A 20,694-nucleotide genomic window follows, 5' to 3' on the forward strand; every position below is an offset into this window, starting at 1 on the left:
ATAAGAAAGATTACTTGCACGAGTTAATTTATTGCAAGAAGATGTCAATAAATAATAGCAAATTACAAGGTAAACTTAAAAAATAGTGTTTGCAACATCATCTTTCTCTTCTTTTTTATTTATAAACTTGTTCGAATAATAAGCTCGAATAATATGATAATAGCCAGAATTTCCTTGAGCAATTGCGTTTGGAAATTATAGAATACACGTTATATTTGTATGAACAAATTAGAGGATAAACAATTTATATAATAAATCGCCAATCTCTTTCATTTTTGGTTCACGCAGTAAGTATATTCAATCGTCAGAAGCCAGACATCAATCGGTCATCAACTAAGATCTCGTTTCGGTAAATAAAATTTTATTATAGCGTCAATTTTAACCATTTTTCTAGAAAGAAAATTGTGAGTATTGTCAGAACCTGGATAAATATATGTGTAAAATACTAACGTAGAAAAGTATATAGATTCGTAGTAAGAAAATCCAAAAAGAACTAAGACCAACGTCTCTTAACTTTTACACTCTGCATGCGTTCATCGAAGGATACGATTTTAATACATTTATTCTCAAATTTATTCTAAAGTTTTCAAATTTATTCCAACGTAAAAAGTATGAAAAAAGAACAGACGAAAATTAAAGAATTGTCTTAAAGCTAAAACTAGCGGGAAGGTAACGACAACGATAAATGAAACACAATGAAATAGTAAGATAAACGAGCAGTTAAAAATTAAAGAATTCTTTTCTCCGTTTCAAGCTAAAACTACTCAAGAATGAACGATCAATTGCGCAGCGCGATGATTAATATCATCTATCCTCTTGAACAAATCTAACTCGACCAGCCGTTTTACCAAATTATTTAAACATCTTTGGTCTGGAATTCTGTATGCAAATCAGCGTTTGTTGCACAGCTTCCTGGAATACTGTGCGCATCACGCTGACGATAATGTAATGTTTATTTAACTGTGCGAGCGTTGCGATTGCTGATCGTTCGTATTCCCCGCGTTTTCCACGGAAATAGAATTCACGCGGCTTAGAAAACTATACGAGAACGAGTTGGAAATGTCGTTGAAGAGAATTACGGTGGTTCTTGGGTCCCATTGGTTCGTCAGTACAGTGGAAATCGCGTTAAGTTCGCACCGGCAATTGTACATATTTCGTTTATTTCTGAGAGGCTTTGATGTCGAGCCGGTCGTTCGAGCTAAGATATATTTGTTCTTCGCCTCTCAGCTTCGTCGTTAGCCTGTCGCCGGTGAATCGGTCGAATTATGTTGGCTTTGTAACCTAGTTCTCCTTCATGCTTCTCACCAATTGTTTTGTTCCCTCTTTAATCTCCTACTACCATTTTAATTTATCGAACCGGCGATAAATGAAATTTCGTCGGACTCGTTTCGCTATGTTCTCGGGATTTCTGTTGGACTTGGGCAAATTATTTGTACAGCGGGACACGTTAAAACGAACGAATGGTACAGCGAATATGTTTTGACGATAATATTAGGATGCTAGAAATATCACAGGTTCGTCCTTTTTATTTATTTCGAATTATTTGTAGTTTCTGTGAGCCTTTTTAAAATCTTTTTACTTTTTGAGAAAAATTATGAAACTTTGTGGCAAGGCAGACTTTGTAAGAGAAAATTGTAAAATTCGTTTGAAGCTTTCATTCTAGTCTTTTTGGTATTAATTACATTTGAATTGTTAATTATAATGGCTCTTTAAATAGCTTCTATAATTTCGAGATACATAAAAATTGAATAGGCTATAGTTCCATACATTCACAGACCTGTTGTTTAAAAAGGATTCTCAATTTTTATTCATTTTGTTATTAAATATGATAAATTACGGTTGAACCTTTAATTCTAGTCTTTTAGTATTAATTACATTTGAATTGTTAATTATAATGGCTCTTTAACTAACTTACTTCTTCTATAATTTCGAGATATATGTAAAATTTAATAGACCTATAGTTCCATATACTCGCACACCTTTTTTCTTTTTTTATTATTAGATATGAATAACCGAAACGCATTTCTTGAAATGGTTTTGCAAAGACGTGTGGTATATTAAAATCTGAGATTAGTTTTGCCGGCGAGCAATGTATATTTATCATTGGAATTAATGTTTGCATTCAGATAAACGAAGATAATAGAATTGTAGGAGAGAGCCAGTCGCAAAGTGACATTACTCTTCGCAGTGTTGTTTGAATAATTGGAATCTTGGCGTTCGATTCTCCTTCTTTCGTGATTATATAAATATCCGATTAATAGTGACCCATTATACGTTTTTCCATCTTTGTATATATTCAAGGAGGTGGATTGAAAATCACCTGCTTTGATAGTTATTGCTTCGTCGATAGATTAAATCAGAAAGCAACGAGGTAAATACGTAGCCTGGAAAAGTATTTCGAGAGATAAAAAGCACGATATGTAACCCGATCGATAACTGACCACGCTGTTTACCCAATCCTCTTTTAGAATTCTATACAACGAGCTTCAGAATTAAAAACTATCTTCGAAAACGTTATACATTCATCGGGATATTTGCAATCAATACTTTCAATCGGATTTCTGTCGAATGTTGGCGAAAGTACTCGCGATATTGTACAAATCGTTTCGTTTTTAATTTGTGTCGTCGAATTTTTCTCGGTGGAGAAGCAATATGAATGATAAAGATCTTTGATTTGGGAAAACTGTGGCTGGTGTTAAAGTTCGATTGAAAAGTCTGTAAAGACAGCAGGATAATGAGATAACAATTATTGTATGGCTATTTAGCTTTCAATTTTTCTAATTTCTATTGCAATCGGTTGTTCACAAATATGATTGAGGGCTCTGACTCTTTTTCCAAATTTGGAAACTACGTGATAGGTAAAAAAAAAAAACGATAGAATAAAATCTTTAGTTACATTGAGACACATTATTTGATGTGTTCGTTAAAGTTTGCTAGTTCAGAACAAATTTTGACACGTGTACAAACAAATTTGGTCACGTTTGCTGTTCTTATGTTTTTCTTGGAAAAATCCACTTGTCCACTAAGCTTCTCCACGGGACTTATATATACTTGCAATAAGTATAATTAAAATTCAAAATTAGTCTGGTATATCGATTGGAAGATGACTAAAATATTTTACAAAATGCATCATATTTCGTAATAAAATCCTAAGATCTAAGATCTGATAATTCCAGTAACGATCTGAAGAAAATTATATTCCTGAAACTATGTCGAAAATTGTAATAAGCGGTGAAATCATATAAATCATAGTATATCGAAGATAATTTATGGAATCGCAATAGAATAGAATAATCTATAGCGTGTAAACCACGATCGTGATATATTATTAAAATCTTCTCGTATTATTTTAATTAAACCAACCTACCAACCCACAAAATGACAATAAATTAATTCAATGCAATACAATTTCCATAATTCTGTGATATGACCCGAAATTTATTTGAAATATTTGCTTTCGCTATTCAATTGAATTTTTGTACCTTTTGTGTATACCACGAACTGTACGAATAAAATGGCTCGAAAGAAGAAGATATCTTCAAAGGTACAAAACAGCAGGAGGTTAAATAAGCCGTTAAAAAACATTATAAAACAACAACGAGAGATAGAATATACCCAATGGAAATAAAGTTACCTTTCTTTAAGAATTAAAAAATTAGTACTCAATTTCAGATGATTGAGAGTCCGTAGTTTGCTGCGTAACTTCTTTTGAAACTTAATTTATAATTCACGATGGATTTGTACATGTAATATTCCTAAATTACAACGATGTAACAATATGTTACACGAACATACCGCGTATATCTGAATAAAATATAATAAACTGTTTTAACGCTACACTCGAATTTCTAAGGAATAATTAACTAATCTGTATGCATATTTTGATTGCAGTGCAAGGACTGAACACACCTGGGAGCGATTGAAAAGCACGTCCCAAGACCCCTCCAACTAAAATCACTCGCCTAACCTTTCCCCTGCCCACCTTATCCTGCCTCTTATCCTTCCCCTCTCCCCGTAAATCTCAAGAAGAGCTTTCGTTCGGATCACAGGACCTGTGACTTCATTATGGACAGTATGGATTCGAAACCCGTTTTGAACGATGACCCCTCGGTCACTCTGACCATCCGCCTGATTATGCAGGGCAAGGTAAGACCACACGATACAGTCCATTTACTATGCCGTTTATTAATTAACCTTATCGCCTTGGTTCATTAAACTCGTGACTCTTCGAGGTCCGCTCGTTATCTCGTTGAGATTGAGCGGTGAATAATCTGCGTTTACGTATTTCCTGAATATTCTCTACGCCAAAGAAAACGTCTATCGTATTATGATCAGTGGAATATTGAACTTTTCGCGGTTTTCTTTTAGAAAAGCAAAGGCAATTCCTAAGAACGTGAAATTTTGAAAAATTTCTGAGTTTAGGAAATTGGAAGCAATCGTCGATTGGTTAGCTGTTTTTCACGAGTATACTGGTCGTGAAGAAGTGGCGATATTTTGTGTTACTACGAGCCCTGTTAGCAATTAAATTAAAAAATAAAACAGTCTGTTTGTTACAACTTGATTCTACGTTATAACAGCCATGCGTACTCTGTGTTTGACGAGTATACTCGCTTACCTTTTGCGACACATTTTAGGTGCACGCTTTTCAAAGAGGTCGCAGCAGCTAACTGTTTAAGCCACATGTTTTTAACGATTTAGATTGTAGCGAGTTAAATAGAATTGTCAAGTGGAATTTTTGTAAATTGTGTAGTTTAGCGAAGTCGTTTCTTGGAAGGGAAAGTAAACTTGGAAAAGCGTATAAGTTCACAAAACTGATCATTGAAAAGGAAGCGCGGGACTTTGCTCGAAGGATGGAAAATTACGCTCGTCCTAAATTTTGTTTACCGATGAAATTACCAGCAGCAACAATCGCTAGGTTCTTTCGTTATTTTCGCTTATCATTTCATAACAACGTACACTTTAATCGACGGTTCTAGAAAACATCCCGTTAATTCGTTTGATGAATGCGCACACCGTCCATGTAACGCCTACAAGACATTAAACTCATCGTTAACAATTGACAGTTACCCTAGTTTTTTGACAGCATCCTGCTATATATACATATATATAGTTATGTAACTATCATTTTCTCCTATCAGTTACGGCTCACAGTGAAAGACGATGAAAAAAAAGTAGGACAACGAGAAAATAATGAAGCGAATTTTCGGAGCGGAATTTTTGGCTCAGTCGTGGAATAAATAAATTTTCGTTAGCAAATAATCGAATAGTCGATAATTTTCTGCTTCGAACTTTCTAATTCAAAGGTTGCGATACTTCGAAGAGAAAAGAAAATTATCTCTTAATTAACTTCATCGTATCTTTTATACAACCGATGATACACAATTCGATATGCAGTTTTTGACTTCGAAGCTTCTTTACTTTTATGCAGATAAAAGAAATCGTTTAATTGCCACGCTTGCGTAATCGTACGTAACGTAACGTACGATTATCTGTGAGAATTCATCTGACATCGGAGACAAGTTGCAAAGATAAATCAGTGCAAGATGTTGCACAATGTTGCACCGAAATACACATTTGTCACTCTGCTCCTCGTTTACACAGCGAAGCTCACATCGATGTTATATATAATTACAATACTTCGGTGGTTCAGAAATATCGATACAAATGGTACCGGTATTATTAGCCTATTCTGAACATATTTGCTGGGCTTTTGAACCGAAGTTCATAGCAAACGCTTGACCGGTTGGATATTCTAAAGATTTGAAATTCCTTTGGTAAATGGACGCATAAAGTAAATAATGTTGCGTAATTATCGATTGCTGTTCTTAAATTTCTAAAATCATACGATTAATTCTTCAAATGAGAATATTTTCTGCGATATCTCTCATATCATTTTTCAATTAATTAGACAATTAGTGCGGAACGAAGTACTGCAGTAAATTTGTAACATTAAAAGCCACAAAATTCTTCTCTGGACCTAGTGCGTATTAATTAATACGCATCGAAAATTATAAATCTGTTGGAAATAAACATTCATCGAAATATTCCATTGCTAAACTACGGGTTTTTATGTATTCAGGGGAAGTTTAAAATACACGAAATGCGAAAATATACAAAATATTCAAGATAGAGTATTCCTTATAATATCTAGTGGACGAAAGGAACCTGTTTTTAAATTACACTTCTTACACTCTGTCGATAGAAATCTAAATTTGCATAGATATTCTCATTCTACTCGTACACATTTATTACTTTCTAATTTCTCTGTGCTTCTAAAAATATTCTTATCTCTCTGACGATAGTCCGCTCTGTTAGAAACTCGGTTCGCTCGGTATACGTCCAAAGAAACCCAAAGGCCATCCTTGCCCCCAAAGTGTCCTGATGTAGATGCAGCTCCGAAAACAGCTTCCTCGATGCTCAGTTTTGCAACACAGACGGACCAACGGATAGTCCGTGTTCAAATATCGTCGAAACGATTTAGATATCAAACGACGTTGTACACAGCTTGGCAGTAAGAAACTGTTGCTGGAATATATTTCATTGTTGAGATATAACTCTCGATGGCCGCGTCTCTTGCTAGGATTCCAACACAAATCAAGAGCGTGAGCAATGTCTGTATCGCATGCTTGCATGCTCGGCACGGTGGATTTCTGTAGATCGTGTGTAGAATTCCGGAAACCGTACCGAAAGATCGTCATTAACGTTCTCCGGTTCGCAGTCTGCGATCCTACGAGATATTCCACTGCCGCCCCCTAAGAATATTTCCAAGATGGAATTCAAGCCCAGCTTTCTATCAATGTAACGATATTTAAACGATGGAAATTTCCCTTTGAGGATTTTATTTTAGAAATTGGAACTTAAGGCTAAGGTTCGAATAAATATCTTAGCTTACAAAATTGGTGAATTTACGCGGGGATTTTAAGTCGGAAATTGAAATGTAAGAGCAGGTTTGGATAAGTATTTCAGCATTCAGAATATGGGAATTTACGTAAGGGTTTTAGTTTGCATATTGGAGTTTAAGAACAGATTTGGAGAAATATTCTAGCGTTCAGAAAGTGGGCAATTTACCGAGGGTTTTACTTAGAGAAATTGGAATCTAAGACTAGGTTTGAATAAATATTTCATTATTTATAATATCAGACTTTACTGGGAGTTTTTTCTTCTTTTTCTATTTTAGCTGGAATTTAAGAACAGGTTTAGACAAATATTTTAGCATTTTCACGATATGAAGATTTACTTACTAACATTCTATCTTGGAAATTGGGGAATAACCAGCTTGCATATGAAAGATACGTACGAAAACAATTTTTAAACAAGAGGGTTGATCTCAAAACAATTTGAATTAAAAGATCGCCCATATAGACGATTGTTATTATCAAAGAACATTTTCAGGATAATAAACAGCCACTATACTGCCGTATACGTATAAATACCAAGAAATAAAACAAAGAGAACGATCTAGAAATTGTCAAAAGAAGAAGAAGCCAGAAACCTCGTTAACAATAATATGAAAAAGCTTCCTCAAAATAATAAAACGATGATGACGAAATAAGCATAGAATAATCGTATACCTAAAAGAAAAAGAACGATCCGGAAACTGGTCGAAGAGGGTTTAAAGAGATGCGTGGAAAGCGATATTGGTTGTGCCGACATTGGCTAACAAGGATCTCGAGACACGACTTCCGGGTGTAGGAAAAGCAAGGTGCGAACGTGAGGAAAGAAGAGGCTGCGGAACGTGTCTCATAAATACGCGACGATAACTGTCAAAAGGAAACAGTGTAATAGGCGAATCGACGAACGACGACTGTCCGGATTTACAGCCGGTGACGCGAGCCAAGACGATACTATCCTCGTTGCCCCGGGGCTTCGACAATTACGATTTTTTTTATTTTCGTGTCCGGCACTGGGAAGGCCGGTATTTTCGTCGGACTTGGATTACCGTCCGAAAATAACGAGCACCGCGTGCACACAGACATCTCACCGACCGTTTGTAATTGGCCTCTCACCGTAACTTACGATGGACCATTCGTTTAACCCTTTAACACTTTGACTGTCACAGTGGCAATCGATGACCTACGTTTTATTCAATTTTTTATGACGATCGAAGTCAGATAAATTTCACGAGCCATGGAAAATGTTGAACAATGCGAATGACTTAGGTAACGCGGCTAGAGAAAAATACAGTATGTAGATATAATATAATACTTTGCAATAACAATAGCGTTATGGCGTAGTGCGTTTGAACGTGTTGCGGCTCTGGTAAAATACATCAAATTCGAGTCAACGCGTTAAGGATTGTAATGTAAGCGGATTTACGCGACTGATGGAATCTTAACTGGAATAATGAATTTCTTTAAGCAGTCGCATATGAAAATGAGAGGATATAATAATTCCAGAGGGCAAATAATGCAATAGAAATTTTCCAGTTCTCGCCATTACTTTGTTTTTTTGTTAGCGTAATACCGAAGTAGATTTGGTTTATAAGAACCGAATGGCCAGATAAGTAGATACGGTCGTCAATCGTCAGACATCGATTAAATTTCGATTCGTCAGAAGGACTATGTTGCATTGTATTGCAGCGGCAATTTTGGTTATTTCTCTATAGAGGATTTGGATAAATTTAGAGCAAAATACTAATGTGCAAAGCTTCTTATTGAGGATACAATTTTTATCTATTTGCCATCAAAATTTATTCTAATGTAAAAAGTATGAAAGCGGTTGGAAGTTAAAGAATTCGAAAGATGAATTAATAGAGTCATATTAGAACTTTATAAAATTGGCAACAACTATAATGTTTTAATCCTAAGAAGAAGGTATTTTACAATTTACAATTACTCGTCGTATAAAAAGGATATTTACACTGTGAACATGTACGATAATTTTATAATGTGAATTATAATTAAATAGTAATTTCTGTTAATTCTAATATCGTGCATTTCTCTAAATTTTTAGTCTTTCAATTATATGCACATTTTTCTGACTGTTCGATAATATCGAAATGCAGGAACCTCTCAGAGGACAAATTGAAGACTCGGTAAATCGAAAAGCAAAGAAGACCATCTTACAAATACCATTTTTTAAATATATCTTGATAATATTCGTTTGTGTAATAGTATCCATTCGTTCACGAAAGTAACTCATTTGTTTTTGAGAATATATCGTTGACATTAATCGCGTGTTTATCTGATGAAATTGAGGAATTGATAAGAAAACGAAATTAGCCAGTTTAGCTTCTAAGAGGCTTGCACAGCACTGACATAACTTCAACGAAAAACCATGAAACATAACTAACCAGTTTGTGAGGCGAGAAATGTGTAATTGAAATAACTGCAACTAATGTGAATTTTATTAGCCGTTGATTTTGAATGAAATTTATCACGTGTTATGGAAAAAGAAAGAAAAATCAACTATAAATCATACAGGCTATGATACACGAAATGGTATAATTAGTAAAATAATTGGTAAAATGGGATAGGTATAATTAAAGTGCATATGAAGAATAAATTTTACGAGCCGATGATTTTGAATAAAATTTATTGTCGGTGAAAGGAAAGGAGAGAAAAATCGATGTGTAAATATAGAGTTCTCCAAATTCCACGGTTGATGTTGGGTTCACGAGGCTGGACCGGAAACAGAGCAGTGAGAGGTATTCCGGTCGATTTGCTTTTTTCGCCGTGGCTGCCGCCCGGTCGCGGCTATCCATGACCCGAGTCAATAATAAATCGGTTAGCGCGTGTGCCAAGACTCTCTCCGTGTCACCATTTTATTTTACTTTGTTTTTGACACGGATTCGCTTTTTCAATCCGGCCAACGAATCTTCCTCTTTTTCTAAGATTGAAAATAAAACGAAGCCTACATCTTCTTCGAAATACATTTATTAATAGAGAAACGTCAAATACAGAAAGAAACTAAAAAACTAACGAAATGTATACAGTGTAAAAATAAGATGGAAGTTCGAAATGCAGCTTGAAATTCAAATTTCTTTTCGCTGAATTTTACACATGATACTACAGTGAATTGTTTCTTGGACGCAATCTTCGATCTCTAAATATTTAATGAAATTTCCATTCTTTCGAAGAAAATCGATTCCAAGATGTTGCGATCGAAAATGTTCAATCAAAAATATAAAATATCAACATTTTGAAGAGAACAAATCCAACGATGCACAATTTGCAAATTTAACGCTAGAAGATTTAATCAAATTTTCAATCCTCCAAAAGAATCAGTTTATTTTTTTTTTCTTTCTTTTTTTAGTAGAAAAAGAGACAATTTAGCGATGCATAAATTGCAACTTGCTCGTCTAAAACTCGAAAGCTTCGGTAAGATCTCTATACCTTCAACAGAGCAGAAAATCAACGACGCACAGTTTGCAAATTTAACCTCAGGAAACATAATAAAATTTCCATCCTCTCGAAACAATCGATTTAACAACGCGCCATTTCGAACTTTCTAACTTTAAAACTCTAGAGCTTCGACGATATCTCCGCGCACTCGACAGAACAGAAAATCAACAATGCACAATTTGCAAATTTCACGCTAGGAAATCGAATGAAATTTTCATTCTTTCGAAAGAATCGCTTTAACAGTGTACAATTCGCGATTTTCAACTGCAATCATCATACAGACTTCATCACAGACGAAATTTCATTCATCAGAGAGAGCGAGTAGCGTTCGTTGGAAACTCCAAAGCTCCGAAATCGTAGCCGGTTCCTGTCCGCTCGAGAGCCAACGATAGAACTCAAAATTGCTCTTCCCTTTCCTGGTTTATCCATTTGTTCTCTTGGTGGTTTCGCCGGCAATAAAACCGGCCCACGCCGCGTGTAAACGCGAATCCTTTCGCTGCGTTCTTCGCTCGTGTTCCGGTAGATAATATCGCAACTCTAAAGGGGTAGCGCGTATCGACTGTAGAGGGTTGAACGCACGAGAGTAACTCGTTTATTTGAAACCGTTTCCGTGGTTGGAGATAGAAGTTTGATACAACTACGAGGAAAATAAGGAATTTGTATGAAAGAAGTCGAAATGAAAGCTGCGGTGGAACTTCGTTTATATGGACGATCCACTTTGTTATTCGACGTGTTAATTACATAAATTTATACATATATATAATATACAGGGTGGTTGGTAACTGGTGGTACAAGCGGAAAGGGGGTGATTCTATAGAAGGTGAAGGATTCTATAGGGGGTGAAAATATAGAATGAAAATTTTTTTTTTAATTTTTCCATCGAGACAACGATCTACAGTGAGATTTGCACCGAGCGAAAACAAAGCCTCAAACGAAAAATTTTTATTGTATATTTTCGACTTCTTTTTTCACGTAGAATCACCCCCTTTCCGCTTGTACCACCAGTTACCAACCACCCTATATATCTCTTATAGTTCGATATGTAAATACTGTATTTTTCAAATGGCAAAAAAGATGTTGAAAAATAAGGAAAAATATTGGGTATTCATTTATGATTTATTACATTACATTATTTTGTTAAATTCATTGTACGAATATATCGATGTACAGCGAACGTTTTATTTTAACACGTTGTGAAGTCGACGCACGTACCGATATTATTCTTCTTTGACGTTTCTCTACAATCTAACACGCGTAGGAATTTTTTAATTAAACCGAACAGATTTCTTTCCATTTTTGTAGTCGCGTAAAGTAAGAATTGTAAAAATATTCCCGTATTGAACTTGTTAAAATTCATTGTGATATCGAACGTGTTAATTACACAAATTATGTGTTCATCTTCTAACAGTTGAACGTATAGTGAAATTTCTGTTACCAAAAATTATCATTTATGAATCGATTTAACGAAATAACAATACAGCAATTCATAATTAAAAAGTGGATGTGAAAGAAAACGCGTTGGATGGCATCAGAGGGCAACGTGGATCATGCAATTCGTCGCGAATCTGACTGGCTGCCAAGAATTTGAACTTCCTTCCCTTCGCCGATCCGGCAACCTTCCATTTCTATTTTTTCGCCGATGAATAAATCACACAATGCATCGTTAAGCCACCTATTCCGCAATCGATAACTTCGCGCGTACGATCGATAATAAAATTTACAATGGATATATAAAAGTATAGTAGCTTTAGAATGAGAATGTTGGCTCTATAAATCTACGGAAAATTAATTATATAGAATAATTATGGAATTTAATTGCATGGAATATTATGCGCTATATGTACCGAAATATACGAAAAAATATTATTTGGAAAAAAGATAGTATATCATTGTGCTTATAGATACTTTGATTTCTGCAAACATTATAAAATTGCAGGATCTAAATAGAAGAAGGAGTAATGGTAACATTTTTCGAACTTATTTTTTTTTTAGAATCTAATAATATAAAGTGATTAAAGGAGAAAGAATTAGATATGAAGTTGTACGTATAACACAACATATGTTAATAAGTATTAAGTATCATTTTGCTATGAATAAATTCATTGAAGTATGTAACTTGTTTTTTGAGAATTGGATGTATGATTATATGTATTTTTTAGAATTGATATATTTATGTAATCAAATTAAGAAATTGGTGATCGCGATACTTATGGGAGAATAAAATAAAAATTGAAAAATTATTGTAAATTTGACACATTCCTCGTCGAGTAAAACTTTTCCGTACAAATATTCGAATACGATAGACTCTCCAAGCTCGAACACAATCGATTCCAGCATTAAGTTCTCGTCTCATATTTGAAGTGATGTAAATTGAACTGATCCGTTGAAACGTTCAAAATTTGCTCAATACAGGAAATTTCGAAGAATCATATAAAAATAGCAAAAAGAAAAGACAAGTATAATAATCATTATATATCAATATTACAATGGTACATACGTATAAAAATATTTTATAATATCAAATAATTAATAATTTTCACACGATCGGCTAGTCGAGGGTTGCGATTTATCGACATCGCTACTTGACGTTTCTTTGCAGAAATACATTTATCTATCTTTTCGTACTTTTCTAAGATGTTCCATTGCGTTATCGGTAAACTGATTAATACTACTGTTGACAATTGCGATGTTCTCAATGACTTTTCTACAAGGCTGTGTGTTTTAGCGGACAGACAAGACGACCACGTGACGGCTGTATGACGACAAGTGACTCTTTGTCTCCTTGTACCGAGAGTTTTCATTGGAGTTTAGAAACAGAATTTTCCTTGACATCTTTGTTCCAACATCGAGTTTAGGAGCTGAATTTTCCTTGACATTTTTATTTATTCAAACTTCGAGTTTCCCTTCCAGTTTAAAAAAGCTACATTTTCCTTGATACTTTTATTTAAACTTCTAGTTCTCGTCCGAGTTTAAACGCTGAATTTTCCTTGACATTTTTGTTGGAACATCGAACCGTTGAAAGTTTCAACGTCCACCGTACCACACTTTCGTATTTCATTTCGATTGGGAAAAACGAAGATAACATCGGAGAAGGTATTCAGCCGATTTTACGATCTATTACGATCCCATTACCGCGCCGAGGTTCACCTGTTCACAGTCTAGCGAACGCGCGTCTTGTTCGTGCACTTCGAAGTCCGATCCCGCCGTCGTCTACATCCGTAATTAATAGTCACACGAGCTGTGGTCGCGGCACTGGCAATTAATGTCCGCCGTCTTAGCAATTAATCGTACTCGGTAGACGTCGAACGAGCCGCCTGGCTCTGTTAGAACATCTTTTTGCGACGCGCATTGTGTTACTATCTGCTTGCATCAAGAAACTGGCATCGAGACACTTCGAAACCGTTGCATCCCCGATGAGGCTATATAGTAACTGTAATAGTATGTACTTTTGAGTCTGTAGTGGATTTCTGTGCTAACGTGGTGTTAAATCTGTGACGGGAGTGTAGCGATTTTGGAATTGTTTTCGAAATTAAATTGGTGGCTGAAGTAGCCTCTCTATTATTGGGATAGACCAAGTTGGATCCGTGACGAAGGAAACGAAAAGTATTTTCAGGATCGTTTAGCATCGTAATCGATAGAGGAATGCGGATATTTATGATCGTGATTTCATATATTTACGGGTATAATTAAACAAATGGAAGCTGGAAGCTAAATATTACAACGTGTACGATGCTATGGACATTTTGTCTATTTTTTGAATATTATGTGTTTTCTATCGGTTTTGCTACGTTTACATTTCCGTTACATATTTCTGGTATAGTCAGATTTTATTTTAGGGTATTCGTAATTGCATTTATGTGGAAAGTATAGCATTTAGAATTATCAATGAGATTAGTGTTTCAATTGAAATAGACTAGCAGTGTGTATTATTAGTGTTGAAGTTCTCCAAAGGCTAGTACTTGTACGAAATGTAGACTTTTCTTGACACGACGTTTGTTAAATAAAAATACAAAGACACAGGTTTTTCGACAAACGACGTGCCAAGTTGCTGATTTTTCTACACGAAACTCTTGTTAAGTAGTAGTAAAATAACGTAGGTCTTTCCTCATACAATTTTTGTTAATAATTAATAATTATAATAATACAAAAGATACGCGTGTTTGTTGCGAGTCAGTTGATAGACGTTTCGAATGGAAAAAGTAGCATTTGAAATTGCTTTCTGAATCGAAGTCGAGGTTAAAGTAGAATTACTCGAATACGTGATGTTGCACGTGTAATGATGAAAGTGTAAGTGGCATAAAACTGTAGTGATCGTAATTCTCTCGTAAATAGCAAAGTTGAAATTAAATTGCAAATCGATTGAAAATTATAAAATCCAGTTTAGAACGAAGGAGCAATATTTGTAATTATCTTGACGATTCAGTTTGTTACAATCTCTATTAGTAGAGATTGAGATATGTAGAGTTGGATTTCTGATTAAGGCATCGTAATTGGAATCGTTCCCTGAATTCGAATGGATCGAGGTTCTCGCACAATCTCTGTTATTAAATTATGTGCAACCGACTGTAAGACTCGTTGTGTAGCATGCTTAACGCTGTTACTGAATTCTGTAGCAGATAGATACAATAGAATTAAATTTCTGTTCCTGGAATCTATTATTTCCTGATATTTCTATTTCATCGAGAAAAGAAAGAAATTTGACAAACGAAGTATGATGAATGTATCTTTGTATTATATTCTATCGAAACTTATGTAGAATTAATTTAGATTAAATTACAAAGTGAATAAGAATCTCAAGTTCGCGAAAGAGTATCATGCTGCTAATAGATCGATAAATTATCCAAGTTGAAGGAGGAAAAAGTGATATTGAAAATCTCTTGAATATTCATAGGATACTTTAAATTAAACGCTGCTAATTAGGAAACTTGAATATCTTGAGACTTCATGGTAACTTTGTGAAAATCCTGGACAACTTTTACGATTTTCTCGATACTTCGAATCTTTCTTATAGTTGGATTTCGTAGAGCTTAGTAACTTTGGTAGAAAATATGGGATTAACAGGAATACAATTTTCGGAATTCTAGTTTCTTCTGCTTGGATATTTTACAAGACTCTGAATTCCAATTTTCCCGTGAAAAGACCCAATTTTTAATTTTACGCTTTAAGTACGTAATTACTTTTATTAATGTTTTTTACTTGCAAAGTTATATAAATACGATGACATGTGTCTAATATTAAAAAGCTGGTTTTATAACCGCATCTGTCCATTAATTCGCGTAATAAAGACTTTATATGCTTATTTTCCCATTAACGAGATAAGCCTTTTAACGTGCAGAAATAGCACGATAAGATGATCTCAGGTATGGTTACGTTCAATTTACAGGAAAAAGTCACGCAATCTGTTCTTTTAATAAATCCAGTATTAAAATAAAGATAATGTGTTCCAGCGTTTACGTCAATATTTGATATAATAATCGTTCTCATAAATTTTATGAAAAGAGACTTGTTCCGATTAATTTCACGAAGAATGACGTAACGTCTTGCAATTAATTTTAACAGAATTGCGTCGATGTTTCATCTTCATATCCACTGAACTCTATCGCCATCTAGAGCTGTCCTTATAATTAAAATATAATTAAAATAAGACGAAGAAGAAACAATGGTAATTAAAAGACAGTATTTGAAGAATTCATTGAATTAAAGACTATGATAATAATAAAATATACTATACAATATATAAGACTATAAAAATAAAATAAAAGCTAAAAAGCAAACAAATTTTCATTGAAGTAGAACTTGTCAATTTGAAAGATACGTCAAAACTTCAAAAATGTCATATTCATATAAATATTTATTATATTTATAATTCATACAAATATCACCATTATTCGTAGAAAAGATACGATAAGTGGACTGCGGATTTCCATGGAATTACATATTTTTATTAACAAAAATAACCAAGGAAATAAATAACTCACGTAAAGGTTTATTTCGCTTATAAAATATTGCAACACAAATACCACGCGTAATATGCAGCGACATAACAAATATTCCAAGCGGAGTCTTGTTGCAACGTTTGATGGGTGAAATAAATCTTTATTCTTCTCGGTTACGATCCCTTAGCATTCCGTTTGCGTTACATCTTCTACACATTTGCATAAATAACGCGGATCCTCGAACCTAACGACGAATCGTATCTTCCATTTTTCACACGGGAGCAACGTTGAATTCCGATAGCTGTCTCATCGACCAATCGAAAGCATAACTAAGAACCGTCGTCTCTCCTAAGTATTACCATGTGTCGTTCTAATAAAATTTCCCAATTCACGCAAATCTGCATTCGCGATCCTAAATCCCCGCCTCTGCAACAAGAATACATTCCCAAAACCTATTACTCCGTCTTCTAGCGAACATCTCGCCATTTAAATCCTCCGCGCGTCTCTAAAAAATCCTCGGAGACCTCGCGAAACCTTCGATTCCCAAGTAACAGCCCAATTTCTGGGGCTCGACATTGAAATCGTCGAAGAATCTGAAGAACGTTTCCAACGCTACTAACAACCACCGCTATCGTCTCCACCCTCTACCCCTGCGACTGTACACCTTTTAAACTCGCGTCTCGTGTAACACACGTACGTCGTTCTAATACACGCGAAGCATCCCCCAACGCTCGCGTATCCGATACACCGACGTCGGTGTTCGTGCTGAAGTGCAGCACGGAAATTATTGCACGTTTCTGCATGTCTGGATGATGCTCCGCTCCATAGGGCTCTTTCCACGGCCGGTTCGTCGGTTGGTCGACCAGGGGACTCCCTTTATCCTATCGTTGCGCACCCTCCGCTCGACTCGACCCACCCTCTTGCAGGGTTTCCCTCTCACTCGGCCCCTTTTCTCTCCTTCTGCCTTTTTCCTAGCTGCAAACCACCAACCCCCGTCTCGACGTCTCCCTCGCGGCTTCTTACTCTACTCGCGGCAAGTACTTCCATGACAAATCTCGTTACACCCGCGGTTTTCTATACCGATGGCGTCGCCAACGACAGAGACGATGGGGCTCCTATGTTCCGCTGTCGTTCTTCTCGCATTCTCATACCCGTTTTTCGTTCCTTCGAGCGCCAATGTCGCTGCCCTTTTCTCTTTAGCGCAGTTACAACACGAATACAGCCGCCTGAATGTATTGGCTGTGCTCGTTCTTTCACGTGGTCCTGCTGCGCGACATGGGTGGGATCTTCCTTCGTGATTGTTGTTTGATTAAGGGTCTTGCGGAATGCAGGTTTGTGTTTCTTTGGGACAGGCGGCGGGGATGTAGTTAAATGAGGGGAATGTTTGCAGAGAATTGCTTCGTTCGTAGAATGTTATAGAAATATGGTTTGGAGTATTTTATATGTTTTTTTTTTTTCTTATTATGTGCATTCTATGATCTTCTTCAGGTTCGAATTTCATACGAATTCATAGAAATTTGCTGTACAGTTATTGTTCGTGGACTGTGGATTTTTACGCGTCTGTACAAAATTTCAGAACAGGAAAATGCGTCTAATGTAAGTTTGTCGTATGTTTTCATATGCAGAGTCTGACTCATTCAACTTCGGCGATAGTTTCTTCCACTTTTAAGTGGTACAGTGGCGGCGAAAAGAAAGTTTAAAGAGTAAATGGGGGGAAACGCTGCAATTTCGCAAAACTGAATTGTAATTGACAAGAGAAACGAATGTGTAGGATATAATCGTGCGAGAGCTAAGTACGGGAAAAATGTTTAATACAAATGTTACACACACGAGTATCAATTTTAAACTTTCTTCTGTCCGCCATTGTATATGAAGCTTTCTTCATAAAATTGGGCAACGCTCTTACGCCAACATGCTTGATATATCGTGACAAAGAGACCATATGAAAACGTCACGCATCAAACGCATTTATGAATTATCGTGTTGCATTGTTTCTCTTCAACCTAAATTTAAGTTAGATGGCGATATAAATTCCTTGACACGAATCTTGTGCACACGTATATAAAACTTGAAAATATTTCTAGAACACGATACGGTGTTTCATAATAATTAAATTTATTTACTCTTCGATATTGTTTGCTCTAGTTTAATTTTATCGGATACGATCATAAAATTTAAATGACGGTTGAAACAATTTTTATTCCTCTGGAACGTCAGCCGATTAATCCCCTTACTCGACATGGGATTCACGTTCGCGATAAAACCGATCGTCCCACGATCAATCCGGAACCGATCAGGATTTCACGCTAACTTTAATTCAATTCGATGGTCGCGTTTTCATACTATCGGTGTTTATAATTCTCGCAGTACGAACTCGCGATAAAAGTGCCTTTATTTCCATATCGAAGCAATTGGATAACAAAAACATTCGAACGAACTACCCATTCGTGGTTAATTTAATAAATTTTCTAACAGAAAGAAGAAAATCTATCGCGTGTATAATCTGCAAATAAATCGCATCATAAAACTAGTTCTTAATTCCGTTATTTTTGTTTTCTAAATTCAGTACGACTAAGAAAAAGTAAACTAACCACTTTGATACTCATCAAATTTTTCTCAGATAATCGTCACGAAGACGCTCGTTTTCTTTTAGCCAGATAACGCGCTAAACTTCATGTAGATTTCGTTTCTAAATCTTCCCGAATATTGCTATCTTGTCATAATCTTTCGCCGCCGATTCAAACACGCGGTAATTTCTTCTTTTTTCTTCTTTCTTAATTTTAATATATAATAACAACGTATTTGCGATATTATCATTACATTCGTTCAAACGTGCATTATTATTTTGCTATTGGAAAAATTCGTCTTTTAAAGAGGTTGAGCACGATGAAATAGAAAGTGGAAAATGGTGACACGTCCCGGAGGATCTTTTTTGGGGGATGATAATGTCGTGGCCTGACGTGTTGCGAAATGGTTGGTTTGCAAGGCTCGCGAGCGAGTAAACGGATACGCGGGCTCTTTCGCGCGAAATAAATACGTCTGGCCGCGTTTTTGGCCAGAGAAGCATTATGTCTGCGGGCAGAATGTGCACAGCGAACTCGTAGGACAGGCTGGACAGTGGCCAGGGACGTCGGCCAATCGCATGGTCCAATGCGAATTATCATGATTCCATTATCCTTTCAATGGTACACAGACATCTCACGCAACTGTTCATCCTCTTCGTCTTCGTCTTCGTCTTCTGCTTCATTCGCTTCTAATTCGACCCTTCCAATTATCTCGCTGATTCTTCAAGGATTAATAATTAATTATATAACGAGTTGAGTGTGTTTCTAAAAGAATTTGAAATCATCTGGAATGAAAAGTCAGTATATAAGAAGCATGTTTTATTTAAAAAGAGAATCCGAAAGAATTGTTGCATAAATAACTGGAATAATATTGTGGATAGTATCGCGTTCAATTTCGTAAATTCAATACCTAGAAGGCTAGCTATAATTGTATATTTAAAAGAAAAGTTCATGAAATTTTAATTTTTTATATGTATTTAAATCTTCATATTCGTATCAATTTTTAATTTTCAAGTTATTTCAAATGGTCGCATATTCTATAGCAACTTAACAACTCTGGACTTGGTTAATTCTTATTCGTATCTTTATAGACAACGGTATTAATATCGTTCTACTTATTTCGAATATTTTTCTCCAAACATCTCGGAGAATATGTTCATGTAAAATTCCAGAACTGAGAACCATCAGAAATTTGAATGGAAATCGTTGAATTATTATCTTTATTTGCATATTTAATTACTGCTATTATCGGAAGAATTTCCACGAATAGATTAATAACATCTTTAGACTAGAACGAGAGATCAGAAGATTCAGAGAAGCTCTTCAATAATGTGATGCTTCTTGAAAGTAGAACATCGCGAAAACGATTCGAGATTGGCATAAAAATTTGATGAACCAGCGCAAGTTTCAAACGTTAATTCTCGCGTCAAAGTTAATTCGACGGTGGATATTTAAAAAGCTACGTCGAATTCCGAGATTCTGAGACAGCTAGAAGTTAAAGTTGAAAGTTTTCTGTCGTAAACTCGATGGAAGACAACGTCTTTAACGATCGTTTTTACGTTAGTAATATTATTACAGCGCTCTAAACTGCTTTTATTGCTATTTACCCTAGTTATCGATACATATTGCGTCAAAAATGTGAAACTTCTAAAAGGCCTGCAAATTATAATAAATTATTATTATTATTATTAGAGTAAATTATTAAGTAAATAATTTGCAGGCCTTTTTTTAAGTATAATAAATGTTAGAGTAAATTATTACCTAAATACTTATATATATATATAATTATATTTGTATATTATATTTATAATTATTTACTCTAATTAGACTCTTCGAAGATACTAAATATAT

The 20,694-nt window shown here is 35.3% G+C and overlaps 1 protein-coding gene across 6 annotated transcripts in view; it reads left to right on the top strand.

Annotated features, from left to right (window-relative positions):
- LOC117230470 (poly(rC)-binding protein 3) overlaps positions 1-20,694 on the top strand; it is a 179,475-nt gene that overhangs the window by 95,075 nt on the left and 63,706 nt on the right. For all 6 annotated transcript variants that reach the window (XM_033487970.1, XM_033487973.1, XM_033487974.1 and 3 more), the window contains one exon: positions 3,892-4,146. In XM_033487970.1, the coding sequence (XP_033343861.1) occupies positions 4,066-4,146 (81 nt within the window). In that variant the 5' untranslated portion in view covers positions 3,892-4,065. The remainder of the gene's footprint in view (positions 1-3,891; positions 4,147-20,694) is intronic.

The sequence above is a fragment of the Bombus vosnesenskii genome, unplaced genomic scaffold, assembly GCF_011952255.1.
Source record: "Bombus vosnesenskii isolate JDL3184/JDL3185 unplaced genomic scaffold, Bvos_JDL3184-5_v1.1 scf7180000013267, whole genome shotgun sequence".
Classification (NCBI taxonomy): Eukaryota; Metazoa; Arthropoda; class Insecta; order Hymenoptera; family Apidae; genus Bombus; species Bombus vosnesenskii.